Below are 24,945 nucleotides of genomic sequence, written 5' to 3'. Positions count from 1 at the left end.
CTTTCTGAAGAACACCCATCGATTTAGTACTGACTTGGGGCCTGCATTCTATGAGTTGTTAAGCCGTTCGTTGTTCCTCTTTCAGGGACCTTGACAGCCAAGCTTCTAATGTCAAGGGCATTCAAATTAGACTGTGAAAAATAACTAATATTTTATAAAGTAAAGTGAGAATTATGGTGTATATTAGGATACCTTATATTTGTACATGGTGCATGTAAATGGTCACAATGAAGGAAATGGAACACAATTTCTGTCAAACATTTATCACATGTCAGTCTATTGCTATTCTTTTTCCTGGATGAGTGCATTAGTTTGTCTACTCTGATAACATATAACTATGATTAGTGGCTGTATCTTTACATGCAAGAGAAGGGAAATAAATATCTCATTATTTTGTAGAGGTAGAATTCTACAGTATGTATATATTATAATGATCTGACAAGATTTTTATCCTAATCTATTAATGGCTCTTCCTATTCAGTAGTTTCTACAACAGAGATGAAGCAAATATTTTGAGCAAAAGCATTAAAAATGTTTTCCAACCTCTGAAATCTTTAAATAGATTGTGATTTATGAAAGAGCCCCTCCATAGCATAGCACATTTTTCAGTACCAGAGAAAATTTCAACTGTACATCTAATGCTCTCATATTTGAAATAATATAACTAGGATTTAGTAATTAACCTTTGCTCTTTATAGAATGAACGGAGTACTCTGAACTAATTACATTAACTTTGTCTTTTAGGATTAGCAAGCTGGGGTCTGGCAATGATTTTGAAGTGTTTTTCCAAAGACTTGGAATTGCTTCAGGCAGAGCCCGGTATACTAAAAATTGGGTGAGTTTAAATTAGAGAATCCTTACAAATTAAATGTGGGTTTATTTTAACCAAATTAATTAGTTTTACTTCAAGAAATATCTTGGCGTTAGAGGAAGTGGTGGACTGAAAAGACATATAGAAATGTCTTCCTGGTTGGTTGTCCTGCCTTTGTTACCCTGACACTATTCACACTCCAGTTGCACTCAGACTGCTGTCAGTAGACCCTTTACAATGTTTTTTCTTAAATCGCCAGTTCTCAAGCTGTGTTTCCTGATCCCTTGCAGGTCAAATGACTCTTTCACAGGGGTCACCTATCAGATTCTTCTTATGATCCATAACATTATGATCCATAACAATAACAAAGTTAAAGTTATAAAGTAGCAACAAAAAAAGTTTTATGATTTGGGGTCCCCACAACAAAAGGGACTGTATTTAAGGGTTGAAGCATTAGGAAGGTTGAGAAACTGCCTTAAATGCATTCTGTTTTATTCATTTGGTTCGTCAGTATTTATTTCATTGTTTAAATTCCTGAGAATTATGTTGGCCTCATCTGTCCTCTCTTGCACTCCAAATTCATCAAAACCAACCAGACATGACAATATTTGGAGTTTTGTCTGTTATTGTAGCTCAGATTGTCAAATAAATAAAAATTCACTGAATAAAAATTGATATACTACAACAAAACCCTAAATCATCTTCAATTTCTTTCATTTTGTGATTGATAAATCTTTAGTAAATTTTAAAAATGTGTTCTTTTTAAAATCAGAATTAATTCTGTTAAAGTTTCTTCCTAGCAATTTATGAATCTTATGTTGAAAGCACCCATGTTTTGTTTTACAGTGAGTTTTTTCTCTTTAATTTTTTTTCTAATTTCAATCAAGTTTTAGTTTCTAATTTATAAGTGATATCTTAAACATGTACTTTTGTTTTTCAGATATATGTTATTAAGAAAAAAGCAACAGTTATTGTCTTACTTATGTTTATCAATGCTGCGATAAAATACTATGACCAAGGCAGCTTGGGAAGGAAAGTTTTATTAGGGTCATACTTTCAAGTCACTGGTCACCTTCACAGGAACTCAGGGAATAAACCTATAGACACGGAGTTGATGAAGAATCTATGGAGGAGTGCTGCTTAATGGCTTGCTTTTTCTGCCTTGCTTAGACTGCTTTATTATAGAACATAGGATTACCAGCCAAAAATAACACCACACATAATAATTTCAGTACTTCCTCTATCAATCAATAGTTAATAAAAGGCTCTAAAGGCTTGTTTACAGACTGATATTATGGAGGCATTATCTCAATTGACGTTCCCTCCTCTCAGATAATTTCAGCTTGTGTCAATTGACATAAACTAAGCCAGCACAATTATTAAATTGATTATTCAATTAATTCAAAATGATTTAATGGAAGAATATAGTCTACGGGAAAAAGATTGGACCCAATTATACATTTCCATTGTGCTTAAATCCTAAAGTCAGATGGGAATATTCAGACAACAGTGAATCTTTGGATGTGTTTTCTCTAGATCAAGTTACTTGCCCCCAGCCAGGGATCTTTGGGGGATAAAATGTTGTGTGGGGTTTCATGAGAAGGGGGTTGATGAGAATATATACATTTGATGTAGATGAAACTAAACCAACCAAAATCTATGGGGTTGCCAAATGTCCTTGGCAACCAGTCTTGAATTCCGAATTAAGCTCATCTATCATTAATAATATCCAAGTCTCTGTCTCTTCAAAATTATACTAAATAAAGTGTTATTTGTATCAGCAATGAAAGAACATAATGAGAAAAAAATGAAGACACAATGTCAGCAGTTCACTGTGAGAAAAGTTCTTTATTTCCCCATGTGCAGTTCCCTTGTTCCTGTTTGAGCATCACTTCTCTCTCCTTAGAAAGATCCCAGGTTCACTACCGGGGTCCTCCCTGCTTGTTTTCTCCACTGTTCATCATGCTGCCTCTCAGAGTTTCTCTGTGGGATTTCAGTGATACATGATTCTACTCTATCATATTCCTTCACTGGTGTTTAATAATTCCCAACTCTCTCCTTAAAGAATTTATTTTCTAGTGCAGCACTGCACAGTCCTTTCTTTGGCCTCTCAACAAATTTCCACATCTCTGACATTTTGGTTGACAACTGTCTGGGGTGTTTCCCAAGGAATGTTTCTTATATTGGTTTTGCACCATGTGTGCGTGCGTATTCAGCTGTTCATGCCTAGAGTAGTCTTTTTCTAAGTTTTCAAAAATCTAAGTTTACATGAACCCTGTCTGTCAGTTTTAAAACCACCTTAATAACATAACAGTAAATATCATGCTATAGGGTTGGTTATAAGCTATCATAAAGATATGCATTTTGTTCTTTTTCCTCCTAGAAAACCAACAAAGTCAGCAGCTATCCTCTCTATCACAGTGTCTATGAAACATACGAATTGGTAGAAAAATTCTATGATCCGACATTTAAATATCACCTCACTGTGGCCCAGGTTCGAGGAGCAATGGTATTTGAATTGGCCAATTCTATAGTGCTTCCCTTTGACTGCCAAAGTTATGCTGTAGCTCTGAAGAAACATGCTGAGACTATCTACAACATTTCAATGAATCATCCACAGGAGATGAAGGCGTACATGATATCATTTGGTATGTTGCAATATGCCTTTCAAATTCACACCTGTGTTTTTTAAACATTTCTCATTGGTACTTCTATTATACTAGATCAGATAGTCTTTTTCTCCTGAGATATGTTCTTCATCTCACAGATGTTCAAAAATATATAACTACTTCAAAAGAGATTTCTATATTGTTTCCCATCAGTATCTACAAAGAGAGTGTTAGAATCACCAGAGTTTTGTTTCTTTTACTGAAATGAGATTGCACATCTCACACTGGCCAGTATTAAACCCCAACTGGAGTGATCATCTTGTTTTGGTTTCCTGAGTGCTGAGACTGCAGATCTTGCCACCTTACCTACCTTTGAAACTATGTTTGTAGGGTTCTGGGTCTGCTCTGGCAGAATGTGGGAGGTTGACCCAGCTTACACCACACTGTGACCAGGCAGGTGTTGGGCTGTACGGAAGCCCCAGGACACCGCTCTGTGGTTGGGTAAGCACAATCTAAGGCAGAGAGCAGGAGCTGGCTCAGGGGTTGCTGGGCCTTCAAGGAGGCCAGGGCCATCTGATTTTTAAGCTCTTTGACATCCATGTGCCACTGGTTGCTGTAGAGGAGCTGAGAATAGAGTGGGGATCCATGGGTTTGGATTTAGCCTAGTGCCAAGGGGAAAAGTGGAGAACTCCAACTAGTTCTGTGGGGAGAGTCCTTGCCTTGACCTTTGCAGTCTTGGGCTAGGTCTTGGTTGTGGTGGTGGTTGGGAGCACAGAGAGGCCTTCTATGGGAGATTACACAGTGGCTATATAGGCCAAGGTCTTGTCTGTGGCTTCCTATGGAGGATCCTGATAAAAAGCGGCAGTCCATGGTTTTAAGGTATTTATTATCATGGTGAAACTTAGATGTGTAAAACCATACCCCAATTCTCACGGTGGAACTGAGGTTAAATTCCTTTTGCAGGGAGAAGTGTCTGGGAAGGAAAGTTTATTGGCAAAGCCGTCTAGGCCTTTATGTACCTCATTAAAATGGAGATCTGCCTTGAGTCTATGTGACCTGTAGTCATGTCGCCTACCTGTCCAGGGGCTTGGGGAGTTGCCCTTACATAACTGATGACCAATCTGGGGGAGGAAAGGGGGGTGGTGACAGGGGCCTGGTGCCTGGAAACAGGCGAAGCACCTACTGTCCCTTCAGATTTTCTGGAGATTCAAGCCTTAGCTCAACCGGGCACTAAGTTACCTTTCACAGTCCCACACATGTTCTTAAAATATTTTGTTAATTTGGATTTCCATTTCAGATTCGCTGTTTTCTGCAGTAAATAATTTTACAGATGTTGCATCCAAGTTCAATCAGAGACTGCAAGACTTAGACAAGAGCAAGTATGTACTAAATCAATCAATCAAAATATATAATTATATGTGTAAATATGTATAAAATATCACTAACTCATTCTCATTGCTGAAATACCTTTGGGAATTGTGTTATATTTCCGTATTCATTCTAATGCATCCTGTTCAGATTTCATTTCGGACGTGAAGTGCCACTAGATGGCAGTCTCTCCTCTCTGCCAGATTAGGAGATACAATTTAGCAACCTTAGTATTGGCTCAAATAAGTTTTGGTTTCACTCCTGAGCATCATTCTCCATCTGTATTCCTTTATTCCTGGAGGGTGCTTCTCAACTTCTATTGGAAGTCATTATGCCTACACACAGACCATCCTCTCTACATAAGAAGAATTTGAAAATGTTACAATATTGACCCAGTTTCATCGCAAAAATATAGACTGGCAAATTGACCCTTAGTTTGCAAAATGAAGTTATAACATTGAGTAATGTATAGGGTTGCTCTAAATTTAAAACAATATAAAATCATTCACAAGAGTAAGGGACTCTTTTATGTTATTGTCATTTAAAGTAATATAAATGAGAATAGAGATGAATTAATAAATAAAATAATATTATTTATTAAGTTGATAATTTTTACTAATTGTATCATGGCATAGTTGTAGTACTAAATTCAGTTGAGCTAACCAAGTTTTGTTGATGAATATTTAGTTGCATTGATTCATTCTTATTTACAATTACAATGTCCCCCTTAACAACATACTGGCCCTTAACAATTTGAAATCTGGAAGAATTTTTGCTTCATGATATTTGAATGCTGATAAAATATAAAATATAGATGATATATTTGACAAATTCTTGTCTAAGCAGAAAGAATATTATACCATGTCATTAGAAATTTATAGATTCTCCATCTTTTCAATTTTGATGAGGATCTCTAATCTAGACAATAATTATAAACCCAGGCTGATGATGTCTCATTTTTGTATGTGTTAACGTTAGTATCATATTTTCCCATCAGTATGTTACTGTTTTATAGTTCATGTTTTAGTTGAATAATATTTTACTGGATTCCTGACATATGGCAAATATACATGCTGATATTCACTTTTAATGTATTACTTTAGGTTTTTTTGAGATTATAATATAATTACATCATCTCTACATTAACCTCCCTTCAAAGTTTCCATACTCCTTTTGCTCATTTTAGAAATCAGAACTTCATTTTCCCCTAAAGTTGTTATAATATTTCTAAATTCATAAGTACAACATGTTCAACACTATATATTCCTATAACATTACTGATATTCCTTTTCCCCTGAGTTTATTTATTCATTCACTTTACATCCCAAACATAACCTACCAATTCCCAGTCCTCTCCCTTGCAAGTACCCTCCTCCACTACCCCTTCCCTTCATCTCTGAGAAGGGGAAGTCCTCCTTGGTTACCTGTCAGACATCGGGTGCCTTTGGTGTTTTAAAAATTAAGAGACCTCACTTTTTCAATAATATTTGTTATAAATATTAATAAATATATAAATACATTATGTTCAGTTTCTATAATGTTACTGATTTTCTTAATTTGCATGGTATAATGTTTTAAAATTCACCAGTGATGTTTATTTTGTTGCAATCTTTTACTTTGTCAGGCAGTATTCATATCTTTATGAAGGTATAACTTTATTAATTTCCCTTTCAGCCCCATATTACTGAGAATTTTGAATGATCAGCTAATGTATCTGGAACGTGCATTCATTGATCCTTTAGGATTACCAGGAAGGCCTTTCTACAGGTAAGAAACGATGATTCTATACTCTAATAACAGTTTAAAGCTGTTTTAGAGTGTATAAAAATATTTTAGTACGTTTATTTTTAATATTCAAACTATTTTAGTGACATAAACTCACTATGCGTAGAGTTTATTTAGAATTATGTTATACATAAACGTTTTATTTGGGAGATACCATACTTTGTCCTTCCTAGCCTCATTCGTAAACCTCTCAGTATGTTGTCCTTTGTCCCAGTCCTACTACCATCATTTATTCCTCCAGTGTCCCATCTGATATTTATGGGTATTTTAGGATTCTAGAAAATACAAGTTAGAGAAATATGTATTCTTCTGTGTATTGCTTATTTTATTTATTATTATGACTTCTAGTTGCATCCATTTTTAAGCAACAGTGTAACTTCATTCTTCTTTGTTGTTGAATAAAATTGCATTGTTCACATATACCATCTTCTTTTGCATTAATTCATTGACTGATATCTAGTGTGGTTCCACAATTGCCTTCAATTAATAGAGCTACAATAAGCAGACTTATATAGTTATCTCTGCCATATGTGGAGAGCTCTACAGGCATGCATCCAGAAGGGATGTAGCTGTACCCTATGGTAGTTCTATTCATAGATTTCTTGAAATACCTTCATATTGATTCCCATAGTAAGTAGACTAAATGCTCCAATACTACTACTGTATACATTTCGCTCATCTCCATACATCCTCACCAGCATTTGTTCTTGTTATTTACTGGAGAGAGACAGAATTCCAAGCTGGTTTTATTAAAATTTCCCCAATTAGAAAAATGCTGAACATTGTTTTATGTTTATTGGGTATTTGGTCTTCATCCTGTGAAAAGTGTAATTTTATTTCATTTGCCAGGGTTTGGATGTTTAATAGATGTATAATTTGTATATTCTAGATTTCAATGCTCTGACAGGTGTTTAACTAGTAAAGATTTTTCTCAAATTTCATTGGCATTCTTTTCATTTGATTGCTTCCTAGAACTGTTAAAATTTCATTAAATCAATTTTGATAATTCTTGGTACTATTTTCTAGCTATTGGAGTCCTTTTCCAAAAGTCCTTGTCTATATCAATATCCATATCTTGAAATACTCTCCATATTTTATAGCAATATTAGAGTTTTAGGTCATATGGTCCTTTATTGATTATGAAATTGATTATTCCACTCAGTGAGATATAGTTATAATTGTATTCATTTATCTAGTTTACACAGCACCACTTTTTGAAGAGGCATTTTTTTCTCAATGAAATATTTTGACATCTTTGTAAATGTGAAGGCCTGTTTCTAGGTCACCTCTTCTATTTTCATGTACACATAAGTTGTTTTGTATCATATTCTCTTTTTGTACAAGGCTCCACAGTGTGTCTTAAAATCAAGTTTTGTGATACCTGCAGACTTATTCCTTTTCTTCTAAATCATTTATATTCTTTGGAATAAGTTTATGGGTGCAATGTGTGAAAGTTTGGGGATAAAATCATAAAATAGTGTAAGCAGACTTTATTGAGCCCCATTTGTTAAGAGTTAGGATGACTAAAGAAATAGAGAATAGGTATTCATCTTGCCAATTTCAGAGGAGTAGAAAGATACTACTAGAAACTGGGCCAGGGATCTTTGTGCTTTATTCTAATAAAGCATATTTAAAAGTAGCTCTCTTAATGATGCTAAGCTATTGGTTTTCAATCTGTAGGTCAGTGACTCCTTTAGGGGTCACATATCAGTTCCTATTAACTGCCCTTACTGTTATTTTTCTAGATCTAAACCACATTCAGTCATTCATTAAAGCAAACAGTATGTGTAGTAATGTTCTGAGAGATTATTGCATTTCAAGTTCAGGTAACAAATGACTTATGAAGACAGAAAACTGGAAGTGTTGCATTCATGTATAATGTCTTTCTTCTTTTGTATGTTGCTTATGCAATTAATGGACAGGGATTTTTTTTTATCAACAGGCATATCATCTATGCTCCAAGCAGCCACAACAAGTATGCAGGAGAATCATTCCCAGGGATTTATGATGCCCTTTTTGATATTAATAACAAAGTCGACACTTCTAAGGCCTGGAGAGAAGTGAAGAGACAGATTTCTATTGCAGCCTTCACAGTGCAAGCTGCAGCAGAGACTCTGAGAGAAGTAGACTAAGCAGTCTTTACAGAATTCATAAAAAACTGATTTGTGGATCAAAAGACAAAAGTGAATAATTTCATAATGACTTATAATTTTGGCATGTATTACTAAAATTTAAAATTCAATAGGTATTAAAACTAATGTAAACAGCCTAATAAAATGACACATTTGACAGTATTAGATAATTATCCGAAATCTAATACACCCTTCCCAAATCTACCCTGTAGTTTTACTTCATTATGGAATACATCTTGGATAGTTCACAATTCTGCTCTACCTGGGGGCCTATATGCTCTCTGGTCACCAAAGGCTGGGAGGATCATTATAGTCACCCTAGCAGACGAGTTCTAATTTATTCTCTCTTCTTGTAAACCTAATTCCTCTTTATTGAAAAGTTTAAGTATATAGGCCAAGGTCTTGTCTGTGGCTCCCTATGGAGGATCCTGATAAAAAGCGGCAGTCCATGGTTTTAAGGTATTTATGATCTAAAACTCTATAAATTGTAAAAGTACAACTACTAATTAACATCTATAGTCTCAGTAACTGAACTTCTGAACAAATGCATTATTTATATGAAATATAATCATGGTCTTGAATTTTATGTTTATAATGTCTCTTTTTATATAGAATTACATGTGTTTTATATTCATTACATGTCTTGAAATATATGTAATTTTCTATTTTTCATTGTTATCTTCTATTTGCATTTGAGTTAATCTTGTAGGTACAAGATTTTGTGTGTCACCACATTTTCATGAGTAAACATCACATTTACTCAGGGTTGAACAAAAGAAAGGAATCACATAGTGTGATGGACAAGCAGAGACATCAGAAAGAATGGTAAGTTATATCAGCATTAGAAATTTGAATTGTTGCAGATTTCTCTAATAGACTGTCACAGAGTATATGAACAATATTCCAAGGTATGCCCCAAGCCCAGGAGTAGTTGGCTAATACAAAGAGACTCCATGTATTTGTTTTGTGTTTGTTTTTATTTTCATTTTCATTACTTTTCTAATTAATCCAGTTAAGTGCAACTGATATATATGTGTGTGTGTATATGTATATGTATATATATGTATATGTATGCATGTATATATATATGGGGTACGATATACATATATGTGTATATATACATTATTGATATATAAAGCATGTGTACCTATATTAAATATATAAACTTAAGTATACATACACACCTATACTTATACATATATATACATATATATGCATGTGTGTGTATGTGTGTGTGTTGGGGGTGTGTATATTAGAGTAATTGTAATAACTTGACAGTATACTTAAAAGCTCTAGAACAACAACCAAAAAAGAATGAAATAATCCAATCTAGTGTTTAAATGAAATAGAAATAGAATAAAACAATGCAGATAACCAATTAAAGAGTTTATTGAGACAATCAGTAAGACTGGAAAACCTTCCTTAAAACACAAATTAAAATTCACACAATTAGACATGAAAAGTGAGGCATGACATAGAATATTAAGGAATTCCTGAGAATTATAAGGACATACTTTAAAAACCTGTATTTCACCAAACATAAACATTTAAGAGAAATGGAGAATTTTCATATTAGTTACCAATTACTGGAGTTAAATCAAGATCAGATAAGCAATTTAAATATATCAGTTCTCAATTTTTTATAAGGACAGAATCATTCTGATAACTAAACTACAGAAAGACTCAACAAAGAAAGGGAATTACAGACCAATTTCCTTTATGAACACAGATGCAATAATTCCAATAAAATAATTGCAAATTCAATATAGGAATACATAAAAAGGATCATCCAACATAATCAAATAAGCTTCATGCCAGAGGTGCAGGAATGCTTCAACATATGTAAACTAATAAATGAAAACTATCATATAAACAGACTGTAAAATAAAACCCACTTGATGATGATGTTAAATGTAGAAAAGGCTTTTCACAAAAGCCTATGCTCCCTCATGCTGAAAGTCAGGGATAAATGGACATCCCGGAACATACTAAAGGCAAGTTTTTTTGTTGTTTTTTTTGTTTGTTGGTTTTTGGGGTTTTATTTTGTTGTTTTTTTTCTTACTGTTGTATATGAAACATTTAATTGGAGTTGGCTTACAGTTTCAGGGGGTGTGTCTATTAACATCATGGCAAAAAGCACAGCAGCATATACGCAGGCATGGTCCTGGAGGAGTTTTGTGTTCTTCATCATGAGCCTCAGGCAGCAAATGGAGACTGCCTTCTACACTGGGCATAGCTTGAGCATATAGGACCTCAAACTCAGCTCAAAATGACACACTTTCTCCAACAAGGGCATACCTCTTAAGAGTGCCACTCTTAATTAGCATACTTTGTTCCTCATAGAGGATTATATAAACTTTATTGTGCACACAGGGTTGACTTAATTATCACCAGGAATGTTTCACCAAATTGTACTGTGCTTAAATACCAAAATCAAACTACTCTGATCAGGGTGCAGAAACATGAATCACCACCAGTCATTTTGTCCTGTTGAACTGAACTGCATTCTTGCCTCCCATGGGTTGTTACCTTGTTGGTCTTAGAGACCCTTGCAACTTCTAGGACACATGTGTATAAGATCAAACAATGTTGACTTTTGTAGTTCCTGAACATATATGAGGGAACATTAGCTATGTTTTCAGACTTCAGATTCTACATGTTCCACTTGGGGTGTTTTTTGAACAATAAAAAGGCTTTGAGTTCAATCCCCAGTACTGCAGAACAAAGCAAAACATATAGAGGCTTCCGGTGCAGTTGGCTAATCCACTTTCAGACATCTCTTGTGCTTTGTATTATTACTTATTTATTTTTATTTTATTTTTAAAGGAATTATAAAAGGAATATATTTCTATTAATTTATTTTCCCTTATTTTAAAACAGGGAATTATTTATTTTTATTTACATTTCAAATGTTATTCCTGTTGTTGGTTTCTTGTCCATCAGCCCCCTAACTCCTCCCCCTCCACTTCTATAAGGGTGTTCACCTTCCTATCCCCCCCTTACCAATGCAGCTCCCAAATCCTGTACACTGGGGGGTCCAATTTGGGCAGGACTAAGGGCTTCTCCTTCCATTGATGCCCAACAAAGCCATCCTTTGCTACATATACAGTGGGAGCTATGGGTCAGTCCATGTATAGTCTTTGGGTTTAGTCACTGGAAATTCTGGTGGTTGGCATTGTTGTTCTTATGGGGTTGCAAGCCCTTTCAGCTTTTTCAGTCCATTCTCTAATTCCTCCAACGGGGGTACCGTTCTCAGTTCAATGGTTTGCTGCTGTCATTTGCCTCTGTATTTGACATGTTCTGGCTGTGTCTCTAAGGAGACATTTTATGCGGTTCCTGTCAGCATGCACTTCTTAGCTTCATCATTCTTATCTAGTTTTGGTTGCTGTATATGTATGGGCCACATGTGGGGCAGATTCTGAATGGCCATTCCTTCAGTCTCTGCTCTAAACTTTACCTCCCTATACTCTCCTATGTGTATTTTTGTTCCCCTTTTTAAGAAGGAGTGAAGCATCCACATGTTGGTCATCCTTCTTGAGTTTCACGTGGTTTGTGCATTGCACTTTGAGTAATTCAAGCTTTTGGGCTAATGTCTTCTTATCAGTGAGTACATACCATGTGTGTTTTTCTGTGATTGGGTTATCTCACTCAAGATGTTATTTTCTAGTTCCATTCATTTGCTTTTGAAGTCATTGTTTTTGATGGCTGAGTAGGAATCCATTATGTAGATATACCACATTTTCTGTATCATTTCCCTGTTGAGGGGCGTCTGGGTTCTTTCTAGCTTTTGACTATTATAAATAAGACTTCTATGAACATAGATGAGCATGTGTCTTTGTTATATGTTGGTGCATCTTTTGGGTATATGCCCAGGAGATGTATACATGAGTCCTCAGATAGTGCAATGTCCAATTTTCTGAGGAACATCCAGAACGATTTCCAGAGATGTTATAGCAGATTGCAATCCCACCAACAATGGAGTATTCCTCTTTCTCCCCATCCTTGCCAACAACTGTTGTCACCAAAGTATTTGGTTTTAGTCATTCTAGGTGGTGTGTGATGGAATCTCAGGGTTGTTTTGATTTGCATTTCCCTGTAGACTAAGGATGTTGAGCATTTCTTTACGTGCTTCTCAGCCATTCTACATTCCTCAGCTGTGAATTATTTGTTTAGCTCTGTACACCATTTTTAATATGATTATTTTGCTCTCTCGAGACTAGCATCTTGAGTTCTTTGTATATTTTGGATTTTAGTCCTCTATCAGATATAGAATTGGTAAAGATCTTTTCCCAATCTGTTCATTGACGTTTTGTCCTAATGAAAGTGCCCTTTGTCTTACAGAAACCTTGCAGTTTTATCAGGTCTCGTTTCTCAATTCTTGATCTTAAAGCGTAAGTCATTTGTGTTTGTTCAGGAAAATTTCCACAGTGCCCATGTGTTAGAGACTCTTCCCTAGGTTTTTTTCAATTAGTTTAAGTGTATTTAGTTTGGTGTGAACATTCTTGGACTTAAGCTTTCTATAGGGCAATAAGAATGGATCAATTTGCATTCTTCTACATGCTGAACTTCAGTTGAACTACCACCATTTGTTGAAAATGCTCTTTTATCTATTGGATGGTTTTAGCTAATTGTCAAAGATCAAGTGATCATAGGTGTGTGGGTTCATTTCTGCATCTTCAATTCTATTCCACTGATCTATTTGCCTCTCTCTGTACCAATACCATACAGTTTTTATCACTATTGCTCGGTATACTGTTTGATGTCAGAGAACGTGATTCCCAGGAAATTTTTAATTGTTGAAAATAGTTTTAGCTATCCTGGCTTTTTTGTTATTCCAAATGAATTTGCAAATTGTTCTGTCAAACTATGAAGAATTGAATTGAAATTTTGAAGGGGATTGCATTGAATCTGTAGATTGCTTTTGGAAAATGGCAATTTTTACTATATTAATCATGCCAATCCATGAGCAAGAGAGTTCTTTCCATCTTCTGAGGTCTTATTCAATTTATTTCCTCAGAGACATGATATTATTATGATACAGATCTTTTACTTGATTGGTTAAAGTCACACCAAGGTATTTTATACTATTTGGGACTATTATAAAGGGTGTCATTTCCCTAATTTCTTTTTCATCCTGTTTATCCTTTGAGTAGAGGAAGGCTAGTGATTTGTTTGAGTTAATTTTATACCCAGCCACTTGACTGAAGTTGTTTATCAGGCATAGTAGTTCTCTGGTAGAACTTTTGGGGTCACTTAAGTACATTATCATATCATCTGCAAATAGTGATATTTTGACTTCTTCCTTTCCAATCTGTGTCCCTTTTACCTCCTTTTGTTGTGTGATTGCTCCGGCTAGGACTTCGAGAACTATATTGAATAAGTAGGGGTGAGTGGGCAGCCTTGTCTAGTCCACTATTTCAGTGGGATTGCTTCAAGTTTCTCTCCATTTAGTTTAATGATAGCTACTGTTTTGCAGTATATGGCTTTTACTATGCTTACATATGGGGCTTGAATTCCTGTTCTTTCCAGGACTTTTATCATGAAAGGGTAGTGAATTTTGTCAAATGCATTCTCAGCATCTAATGAAATGATCATGTGGTTCTTCTCTTTGAGTTTGTTTATATAGTGGATTACATTGAAGGATTTTTGTATATTACACCATCCATGCTTCCCTGGGATGAAACCTAATAGATCTTGATGAATGATTGTTTTGATGCATTCTGGGATACAGTTTGCAAGAATTTTATTGTGTATTTTTGCGTCGATATTCATAATAACAATAGAATAATTGTGGCTTCATAGAAGGAATTTGGTAGTGCTCCATCTGTTTCTATTTTGTGGGATAGTTTGGAAAGTATTGGTATGAGGTCTTCTATGAAGGTCTATGAAGCCACAATTAATCTTATACATAAACCACACAAAGACACAACAAAGAAAGAGAACTTCAGACCAATTTCCCTCATGAATATCGATGCAAAAAATAATAAAATTCTGGGAAACCAAATCCAAGAACACATCAAAATGATCTTCATCATGATCAAGTAGGCTTCATTGCAGGGCTGTTGGGATGGTTGAATATATGGAAACCCAGCAACATAATCCAATATATAAACAAACTGAAAGATAAAAATCACATGATCATTTTTAGATGCTGAGAAAGCATTTGACAATATTCAACACCCCTTCATGATAAAAGTCCTAGAAAGATCAGGAATTCAAGACCCGTGCCTAAACATAGTAAAATCAATATTTAGCAACCCAGTAGCTAACATCAAATTAAATCAAGAGAAATGTGAAACAATTATACTAGAATGAAGGACTAGACAAGGGTGCCCACTCTCTCCCTACTAATTCAATATTCTATTTGAGGCCCTAGGCAAAGCAACCAGACAATGGAAGGAGGTCAAAGGGATACAAATTGGAAAGAAGAAAGCATGGATGGAAAGATTTCCCATGCTCCTGGATTGGCAGAAATAATAGAGTAAAAATGTCCATTTTGCAAAAAGCAAAGTACAGATTCAATGCAATCCCCATCAAAACCCCTACTCAATTATTTATAGAGACAGGAAAAGCAATTTGCGAATTCATTTAAAACAAAAAACAAAAAAACAGGATAGCAAAAACTATACTAAACAACAAAAGAACTCTGAAAGTATCACCATTCCTGATCTCAAGTAGTATTAGAGAGCAATAGTGATTAAAAACTGTATGGTATCGGTACAGAGACAGGCAGATAGACCACTGGAACAGAATTGAAACCCCAAAAATGAACCTACACAACTATGGTAATTTCATCACTGACAAAGGTGCTAAAACCATCCAATGGAAAAAAGATAGCTTTTTCAACAAATGGTGCTGGTTCAACTGGAGTTCAGCATGTAGAAGTGTACAAATCATCCCATTCAAATCACCCTGTACAAAGCTTAAGTCCAAGTAGATCAAGGACTTCCACATCAAACCAGATACAATCAAACTAATAGAAAAAAAAGTGGGGTAGAGTCTCGAGCACATGGGTACTGGGGAAAATGTCCTGAACAAAGCAGCACTAAGATCAAATATGGACCAACAGGCCCTCATAAAACTACAAGGCTTCCGCAAGACAAAGGACACTGTCATTAGGACAAAACAGGAATCAACAGATTGGGAAAAGGTCTCCAGAAGCAAAATACCCTTATTTAAAACTGTTTACAGATCTAAACAAAAAATTCTCAGCTGAGGAATATCGAATGGCAGAAAAACACCTAAGGAAATGTTCAACATTCTTAGTCCTCAGGGAAATGCAAATCCAAACAAACCTGAAATCCACCTCAAACCAGTAAGAATGGCTAAGATAAAAAAAAAAAAACTCAGCTAAGAACAGCTGCTGGCCAGGATGTGGAGAAAGAGTAACACTCCTCCATTTTTGCTTGGACTACACACTGATACAACCACTCTGGAAATCAGTCTGGAGGTCTCAGAAAATTGGACATTGAACTACCTGAGGACCCAGCTATACCACTCCTGGACATATACCCAAAAGGTACTCCAACCCAGAACAAAGACACATGCTCCACTATGTTCTTACAACCTTGTTTATAATAGCCAGAATCTGGAAAGAAACCAGATGCCCTTCAAGAGAGGAATGCTTTCAAAAAAATGTGGTACATCTACACAATGGAATACTACTTAGCAATCAAAAACAATGACTTCACGAAATTCTTAGGCAAATGGAATGTACCAGAAAATGTCTTCCTGAATGAGATAATCCGATCACAGAAAAATACACATGGTATGCATTCATCGATAAGTAGATATTAGCCCTAACTCTCGAATTTCACAAGTTGCAATCCATAGACCACATGAAGCTCAAAAAGAAGGATGACCAAAAGAGGATGTTTCACTCCTTCTTAAAAGGAGGAAACAAAAATATCCATAGGAGGGGATATGGAGGCAAAGTTTAGAGCAGAGACTGAAGGAATGGCCATTTAGAGCCTGCCCCACATGTGGTTCATATATGTAAAGCCACCAAAACTAGATAAGATTGATAAAGCTGAAGTGCATGCTGAAAGGGACTGGATATAGATCTCTCCCGAGAGACACACCAGAATATGTCAAATACAGAAATGAATGCTAGAAGCAAACAACTGAACTGAGAATGGAACCCCCTTTGGGGAATTAAATATAGCATTGAAAGAGCTGAAGGGGCTTGGAACACCATAAGAACAACAATGCCAACAACCAGAGCCTCCAGGGTCTAAACCACTATTCAAAGACTAAACATGACTTACCCATCACTTCAACTGCATATGTAGCAAAGGATGCCCTTGCTGGAGAAGGAGCATCATCAATAGAAGGAGAAGTCCTTGGTCCTGCCAAGTTTGGAGTTACAGTGAAGGGAATTTATGGGGGTGGTTGGATGGAGAGTGGAACACCTTTATAGAAGAAGGAGAGTACAAAAGGGCAGGGGACTTATGGGCAGGAAACCAGTAAGGGAATACTATTCAAAATGTAAATAAAGAAATATCCAATAAAGAATTTTAAAAACAGTTATGATAAATCATGATCAAGGAGGCTTCATTCAAGGGATGCAGGGATGGTTCAATATATGGAAATCAATCAACATAGTACGCTACATCAAAAATCTCAACAAAAATAACCACATGATCATTTCCTTAGACATTGAAAAAGCACTTGCAAAATTCAAAACCCCTTCATGACAAAAGTCCTTTAAAGATCAGCAATTTAAGGCCCATATTTGAACATAGTAAAAGCAGTATACACCTAACCAGTAGTCAACAGTAAACTAAATTGAGAGAATCTTGACGCAATTCCACTAAAATCAGGGACTAGAGAAGGCTGCCCACCCTCTCCCTACTTATTCAATATAGTACTTGAAGTTCTAGCCAGAGCAATCTGACGATGAAAGTAAGTAAAAGGGATACAAATTGGATAGGAAGAAGTCAAAATGTCACTATTTGCAGATGATGTGTAATATACTCAAGTGACCCCAAAAGTTCTACCAGAGAACTACTAAGCCAGATAAATACCGTCAGCAAAGTAGCTGGTTTTAAAATTAACTCAAACAAATATTTAGTATCCTTTCTCTACTCAAAGGATAAACAGGCTGACAAAGAAATTAGGGAAATGACACCCATCAAAATAGTCACAAATAACATAAAATAACTCTGTGACTCTAACCAAGCAAGTGAAAGATCTGTATGACAAGAACGTCAATTCTTTGAAGAAAGAAATTGAAGAAGATCTCAGAATATGGAAAGATCTCCCATGCTCATGGGTTGGCAGAATTAATATAATAAAAATGTCTATCTTGTAAAAAGCAATCTACAGAATCAGTGCAGTCCCCATCAAAATTCCAACTCAATTCTTCATCGAAACAGAAACAATAATTTTGAAATTCATTTAGAAAAACAAAAAAATATTTTAGCAATACCTATTCTGAATAATAAAAGAATTTCTGGGGGAATCACCATATCTGAACTCAAACTGTATAATTGAGCAATAGTGATAAAAACTGTTTGGTATTGGTCCAGAGATAGGCAGGTAAATCAGTGGGATAGAATTGAAGGCCCAGAAATGAACCCACACACCTATGGTCACTTGATCTTTGATAAAGGAGCTAAAATCATCCAATGGAAAAAGGATAGCATTTTCAGCCAATGGTGCTGGTTTAACTGGAGGTTAACATGCAGAAGAGTGCAAATTGACCCATTTTCATAGCCCTGTACAAAGCTTAAGTCCAAGTAGATCACAGACCTCACATCAAACCAGATACACTCAAACTAATAGAAAAAAATGGGGAAAAGTCTTGAACACATTGCCACTGGGGAAAATTTCCTGAACAAAACACCAGTGGCTTATGCTCTAAGACCAAAAATTGACAAATTGGGTCTCATAGAACAACAACGCATCTGCAAGGCAAAAGACACTTTCATTAGGACAAAATGGCAATGCACAGATTGGGAAAAGATCTTTAACAATCCTACATCTGATAGAGTGCTAATATCCAAAATATAGAAAGAACTCAAGAAGTTAGACTCCACAGAGCCAAATAACTCTATGAAAACTGGGGTACAGAGCTAAAAAAATTCTCAGCTGAGGAATATTCAATGACTGAGAAGGACCTAAAGAAACATTCAACTTCCTCAGTGATCAGGGAAATGCAAATCAAAATAACCCTTAGTTCCACCTCACACATGTCAGAATGGCTGAGGTCAAAACTCAGGTGATACCAGACATTGGCAAGGATGTGGAGAAAAGGAACACTTCTCCATTGTTGGTGGGATTGCAAACTGGTACAACCTCTGCAAATCAGACTAGAGTTTCCTCAACAAATTGGGCATTGTACTAACTGAGAACACAACAATACCTCTTCTGGGCATATTCCCAAAAAATGCTTCAACATACATCAAAGACACATGCTCCACTAATGTTCATAGCAGCCTTATTTATAAGAGCCAGAAGATGGAAGAACACAGATGCCCTTCAACAGAGGAATGGATACAGAAAATTGTGGTGTATCTATGCAGTAAAGTACTACTCAGCTATCAAAAACAATGACTTCATGAAATTCACAGGCAAATGGATTGAACTAGAAAATATCATTCTGAGTGATATAACCCAATCCAGAAAACCACACATAGTATGCATTCACTGATAAGTGAATATTAGCCCAAAATCTCGAATTACCCAAGATGCAGTCTGCAGACCACAGGAAGCTCAAGAAGAGTGACTAAAGTGTGGATCCTTCACTCCTTCTTAAAAGAGGGAACAAAAACATTCATCAGAGGGCATATGGAGACAAAGGATGGATCAGAGCCTTTCAGAGATTGCTCTTCATGGGTATAAAACCCATACATATACACCCACAAAAACTAGATAATATTGATGAGGCTAAGGAGTGCATGTTGACAGGAATGGGATATAGCTTTCTCCTGAGAGGCACAGCCTAAGCATGTCAAATACAGAGATAAATGCTAGCTGCAAAACATTCAATTGAGAAAGAGTCCCTGTTGGAGGAATTAGGTGAAGGATTGAATGAGATGAAGGGGCTTTCAATGACAATACCGACCAATCAGAGCTCCCAGGGACTAAACCACTACCCAAAGACACAGACATATTTATGGTTCCAGATTCATCTAAAACAGAGGACAGCCTTGTTGGGAACCAATGGAAGGAGAATCCTTTGGTACTGCTATGCTGAACCTGAGACTTGATGGCCCCACAAGTGATTACAAATAGTATCCATCTAAAATTTTTAAATTAAATTAAATTTGAAAACTTAGCAACATTACGGCTCTTAATGACAATTCACTATAGTCATAAATTAGTGCCTTGCTCAGACATCATCACAGAAACTTCCCCTTGCAGCAGACAAGAACAAATACAAAGACCCACAGCCAGATAGTATTAAAAGATCGAGAGACCTTGGAACAATCATCTCTAAATGGAGATTCCTACATCAAATCTTTCTCATCTGAGATCAGCAAGCATGGTGGGATAGGAAGCAGTAGTAATATTTGAGGCAGAGATGATAGAGGATACTAAGAAAATGAAATTTCCATTTTTCTTTTACAGACTATATGAATCTCAAGAAAATAAAGACCAAAGTGTGAATGTTTCAGTACTTCTTAGAAGGGGGAACAAAATACTCACAGGAGGAAATACAGAGACAAAGTGTGGAGCAGAGACTGAAGGAAATGCCATCAAGAGACTGCTATACATGGGGATCCATCCCACATGATGTCACCAATCCCAGTCACTATTGGGGATGCCAGTAGATGTGTGCTGATAGAAGCCTGATATAGTTGTCTCCTGAGAGGCTCTGCTAGACCCTGATAAATATAGAGGCAGATGCTCGTAGTCAACCATTGAACTGAGAACAGGGTCCCTAATGCAGGAGTTAGAGAAAGAACTAAAGTAACTGAGGGGTTTTTTAATCCCATAGGAGGAGCCACAATATCAACCAACCAGACACCCCAGAGCTACCAGGGACTAAACTACCAACCAACAAGAACACATGGAACAGCCCATGACTCCAGCCACATATGTAGCAGAGGGTGGCCTTGTCAACCATAAATGGAAGGAGTAGAGGCCCTTGGAACTGGGAATCCTTCATGCCCCAATGTAGGAAAATTCCAGGGCAGGGGGGCAGAAGGGTTTGTTGGTGGGGAGTACTCTCTTGGAAGCAGGGGGTGAGGGGATGGGATAGTGGGATTCTAGAAGGGAAACCTCAAAGGGGGGTAATATTTGAAATGGAGATGAAGAAAAATATCCAACAAAAAAGTGAACAAAACAAAATCTACCACTATGGAAATCAGTCTGGCGTTTACTCAGAAAATTGGACATAGTACTACCTAAGGATCCAGCTATACCACTCCTGGCATATACCCAAAAGATCCTCCCACATGTTACAAGGACACTTGCTCCACTATGTTCATAGCAGCTTTATTTATAATAGCCAGAAGCTGGAAAGAACCCATATGCCCTACAATAGAGGAATGGATATGGAACATGTGGTAATTTTACACAATGGAGTACTATACAGCTATTAAAAATAATGATTTCATGAAATTCTTAGGCATATGGATGGAACTAGAGTATATCATGTTAAGTGAGGTAACCACATCATAAAAGAGCGCACATGATATGCACTCACTGATAAGTGGGTATTAACCCAAAGTTTTCCAAATTATCATTATACATATAGTAATTTCCAGAAACATAGCCACATGCATGAGGATTAATGGATCTAAGGAGATGTGGTCCTAGAGTTGAAATGAGAAGTGGACAAATGCCCCTATTTCTAACCCAGACAAAATGTCTCTAATTGGTAAGCACTTTAAAGTCTCCCTCTAAGGGAGACCACTGGGTAAATAAATTAAAATTAAGGGTCGTCTGCATGCCCACCAGTAGATGGTCAAGAGAAAACAAACTGAAGGGTATTAAAGGTTATTGCCACAGAATTTGTCATGAAGGGTTTTTCTCTTTTTTCTTTAATCTTATTTTTCAATTTTTATTATGTATATATGGGAGGACATGGATGGGGGATAAGAATGAGAGAGCAGGTGAGGAAGGGGAAACTAGGATGAGTAGAAGGAGAGGAAATTATAAGCAGTATATATAATGTAAAAAAGAATCTCTTCAATAAAAGGTTTAAAAATGTTTTGATGTGTGTACATTTGTATGTCCATGTTTTCTTTATTTTATGCAACTATGAATAAATCTGAATCTTACTTTCTTCACAGCATCCTTTATCTGTTTGTTTCTAAGACTATAGATAATAGGGTTTAAGAATGGAGGAACAATGGTATAAAATAAAGAAAGAGTCATATCCTCAACCATTTCTGAGGTTGATGGAGGTCTTAGATATACATAGGCACCAGAACTAAGAAACACAGACACCACAATGATGTGAGGGACACAAGTGGAAAAGGCTTTCCCTCTATCTCCTTTGACAGGAACCCTCAATACAGCTGATATTATGCGAACATATGATATAGCAATGAAGGTAAAACAGCTACCACTGAGCCCAATGGCAGACAGAAGAAGTAAGAGTATGTTGTTAAAGGTGTCAGAGCAAGAAAGTCTCAGCAAAGAGGGGATATCACAGAAGAACTGAGGGACTACATTAGAGTGACAAAAAGACAGCTGGAAGGTTTTGAATGTGTGGACACTTGCAAGAACAAGAGAACTAAATAGGGAAGCCAGTGTCATCTGAACACAGAACTGATGGTTCATAATCATAGGGTAGAGGAGAGGCTTACAGATGGCCACATAGCGGTCCTGGGACATAATGGTGAGAAACTGAATCTCTACACATGCACAAAAGAAGACCACAAAGATCTGTGCTGCACAGCCAGCCACAGAAATGTTCCTGTGATCAGTGAGAGAGTTGATACAAGCATTGGGTACAGTGACAGAAATGTAGCCTATGTCTAAAAAGGACAGATTCCTGAGGAAGAAGTACATGGGTGTATTCAGGCTTTGGTCAACTGTAGTAGCAATGATGATGGTAAGGTTCCCTAACAGACTGCCCAGGTACACCAACAGGAACAGCACACTGAGTAGGATCCTCAGCTCGCAAGTCTCAGCAAAAAAATCTAGTAGGAATTCAGTCACCACAGTGGAGTTGGCCATAGTCTCAAAGTACAGGTTTGTCTGAAAGAGAAAAGCAACAACTGAGAACAACTTAGTTGATAGATCACTAGCATTTCTCTTGAAATTGTTCATTTTTGTTCTCTTAAACTGACCTTTATGTGTGAAAAATCAAGTATTTTTTCTTTGGCTTTCATATGTTTCTATTATGATTAATTGTTAATATACATATATGTGGCTGTCTGTCTGGTATGATGTTATGCATTTTGAAATAGTTTGCATAACAATAGCTGTCTCATGAGTGCTATAATCTTAATAAATATTAATTTGTTTAATACAAAGTTATATAATACTGTAAGTTTTTCTTCAAGATAAACTACCTGAATCAATTAGGAACACCCAGAAACATTTAACGTGTAGAATATATTTTTAAAACTGTTCATGTATTTATTAACATATATGCATTTTCATATGAGATGAATTTATGTTTTATGATTATTTCATATGTACCCATATATGTATATACATAAGGGGAGATGGGGGAAAGGAGTGAATGTGAGAGACATGGGCATAAAAATACAGATTGAGAAAGAGAAATAAAGATGATCAAGAAAGAACTGATTGTGTGAGTGTTTCATAATAGGACATTTGCCTTGAAATCTAGGGAGAGTTAATTTTACATGCTTGATACATAATTTTTTCCTTTTTGGAGAAACCTCAGGTTTTCTAGAAATTCATAATATAGGTGATGATTTCAATTCTTGAAACCAATTACTTGGATAATTGTATAGTATATTCATACATATCCACGGTAAAACCTGAAATCTTAAGCTGCTAGTTGAATCCTAGAACAAAGCCAACTTTTTACATAAAGCTAAGCATGATACAATGCATGACAGCTTTTATGTTTTTACCAGTTTTACTCAAGTGTAGCTTATGTCAAAGTACACGATGGATTCCCACACCATGTTTTTCTAGTAGTGGTGGACTGTCAAGTTCCCTAAATAATGCATGGTTCAAAACCATAAGTTCTTAAATTTATGATCAAGTATAGGGTTATTAATGTAAAGAGTTCAAAATGCATGAAATTAAAGGTAAACTCCCATTAGTTTAATGAAATAAAGTAAAACTTTTTATCAAATTCCCATGGCAACCAGTAATAAATCTACATGTTACAAACATTAATGTTATTTTTTATGTTATATATGTTACAAAATGTGATAAAATTAATTAGAAACAAAACTGTTTAAGATTTCAACAACAGCTATGAAACAGACATAGGCCAGTAACAAAGCAATGGCAAGTGATGAGATAGAGACTATTACTCTTTTTCCTTGAAAGAGTTTCAAGTATTTAATAATATATTTTGGAAACTTTAAAATTCTAACAGAATGAAATTCACAAAGGTTTAAGAAAAATTACTTAATGAGGTTAGCATATCAACATAAATATTGTAATTTTTATTTGAATAATTAATTTTATATAAAATGGTAAAAAAGGCTTTGTCTAATGCAGAGAGGGCAAAAGTATTATTCCAAATAGATATATATGTATGATATGTACTGAATAGATCATCATATCCATACTATATCATATTTGACAGATATCCATCAAGATAACAGTCTAAAATACCCACCAATTAGTTGAGAGTTATGGTAAAGCAAGCATTATAAAAAATATAAAATTAAGTTATGAATTTGTCACATAACATATTTCTGGTTATAGTACAATAGATAATGAGTACAGGTTTTATCAGTAGATATACTGCCTTGCAAGAAACCTGGTGATATGTTCCAAGTCATCTGTAATAGCAGGCTATGGTAAGAGTAACTGTGGATCAGAATGGGGAGCATCATCCGCCACATTTTAATTATATCTGCAGTATGATACAGAAAAAGAAGAGTTGTTGTCATCTACAAAGAGCATCAGATTGCAAACTGGTACAACCACTCTAGAAATCAATCTGCAAGTTACTCAAAAAATTGGACATTGCAATACCTGAGGACCCAGCTATATACTCCTGGGCATATAACCAAAAGATGCGCCAACATACAACAAAGACACAAGCTCCACTCTGTTCATAGCCTCCTTATTTATAATAACCAGAAGCTGGAAAGATCCCAGATGCCCTTCAACAGAGGAATGG

General features: G+C 35.9%; 2 protein-coding genes across 7 annotated transcripts in view; one reads left to right on the top strand and one right to left on the bottom strand.

Annotated features, from left to right (window-relative positions):
* Folh1 (folate hydrolase 1) overlaps positions 1-21,866 on the top strand; it is an 86,028-nt gene extending 64,162 nt beyond the window's left edge. For 2 of the 6 annotated variants that reach the window (XM_063275904.1, XM_039092938.2), the window contains 7 exons: positions 745-835; positions 3,195-3,459; positions 4,718-4,799; positions 6,463-6,555; positions 8,516-9,164; positions 9,403-9,530; positions 20,280-21,866. In XM_063275904.1, the coding sequence (XP_063131974.1) occupies positions 745-835; positions 3,195-3,459; positions 4,718-4,799; positions 6,463-6,555; positions 8,516-8,705 (721 nt within the window). In that variant the 3' untranslated portion in view covers positions 8,706-9,164; positions 9,403-9,530; positions 20,280-21,866. The other 4 variants (XM_063275909.1, XM_063275907.1, XM_063275902.1 and 1 more) reach the window with 3 other exon arrangements.
* Positions 21,867-21,902: 36 nt separating this feature from the next.
* Or14c39 (olfactory receptor family 14 subfamily C member 39) lies at positions 21,903-22,841 on the bottom strand. The gene has a single exon (NM_001000689.1). The coding sequence runs from the start codon at positions 22,839-22,841 to the stop codon at positions 21,903-21,905; it is 939 nt and encodes a 312-aa protein (NP_001000689.1).
* Between the last annotated feature and the right edge of the window lie 2,104 nt (positions 22,842-24,945).

Source organism: Rattus norvegicus, chromosome 1, assembly GCF_036323735.1.
Source record: "Rattus norvegicus strain BN/NHsdMcwi chromosome 1, GRCr8, whole genome shotgun sequence".
NCBI lineage: Eukaryota > Metazoa > Chordata > Mammalia > Rodentia > Muridae > Rattus > Rattus norvegicus.
The sequence above is the reverse complement of the archived record's forward strand: the minus strand, read 5'-3'. Positions and strand labels throughout refer to the sequence as shown.

Coding starts and splice junctions, on each gene's coding strand:
- Or14c39 (NM_001000689.1), bottom strand. CDS start 22,841: ATGGCCAACTCCACTGTGGTGACTGAATTCCTACTAGATTTTTTTGCT.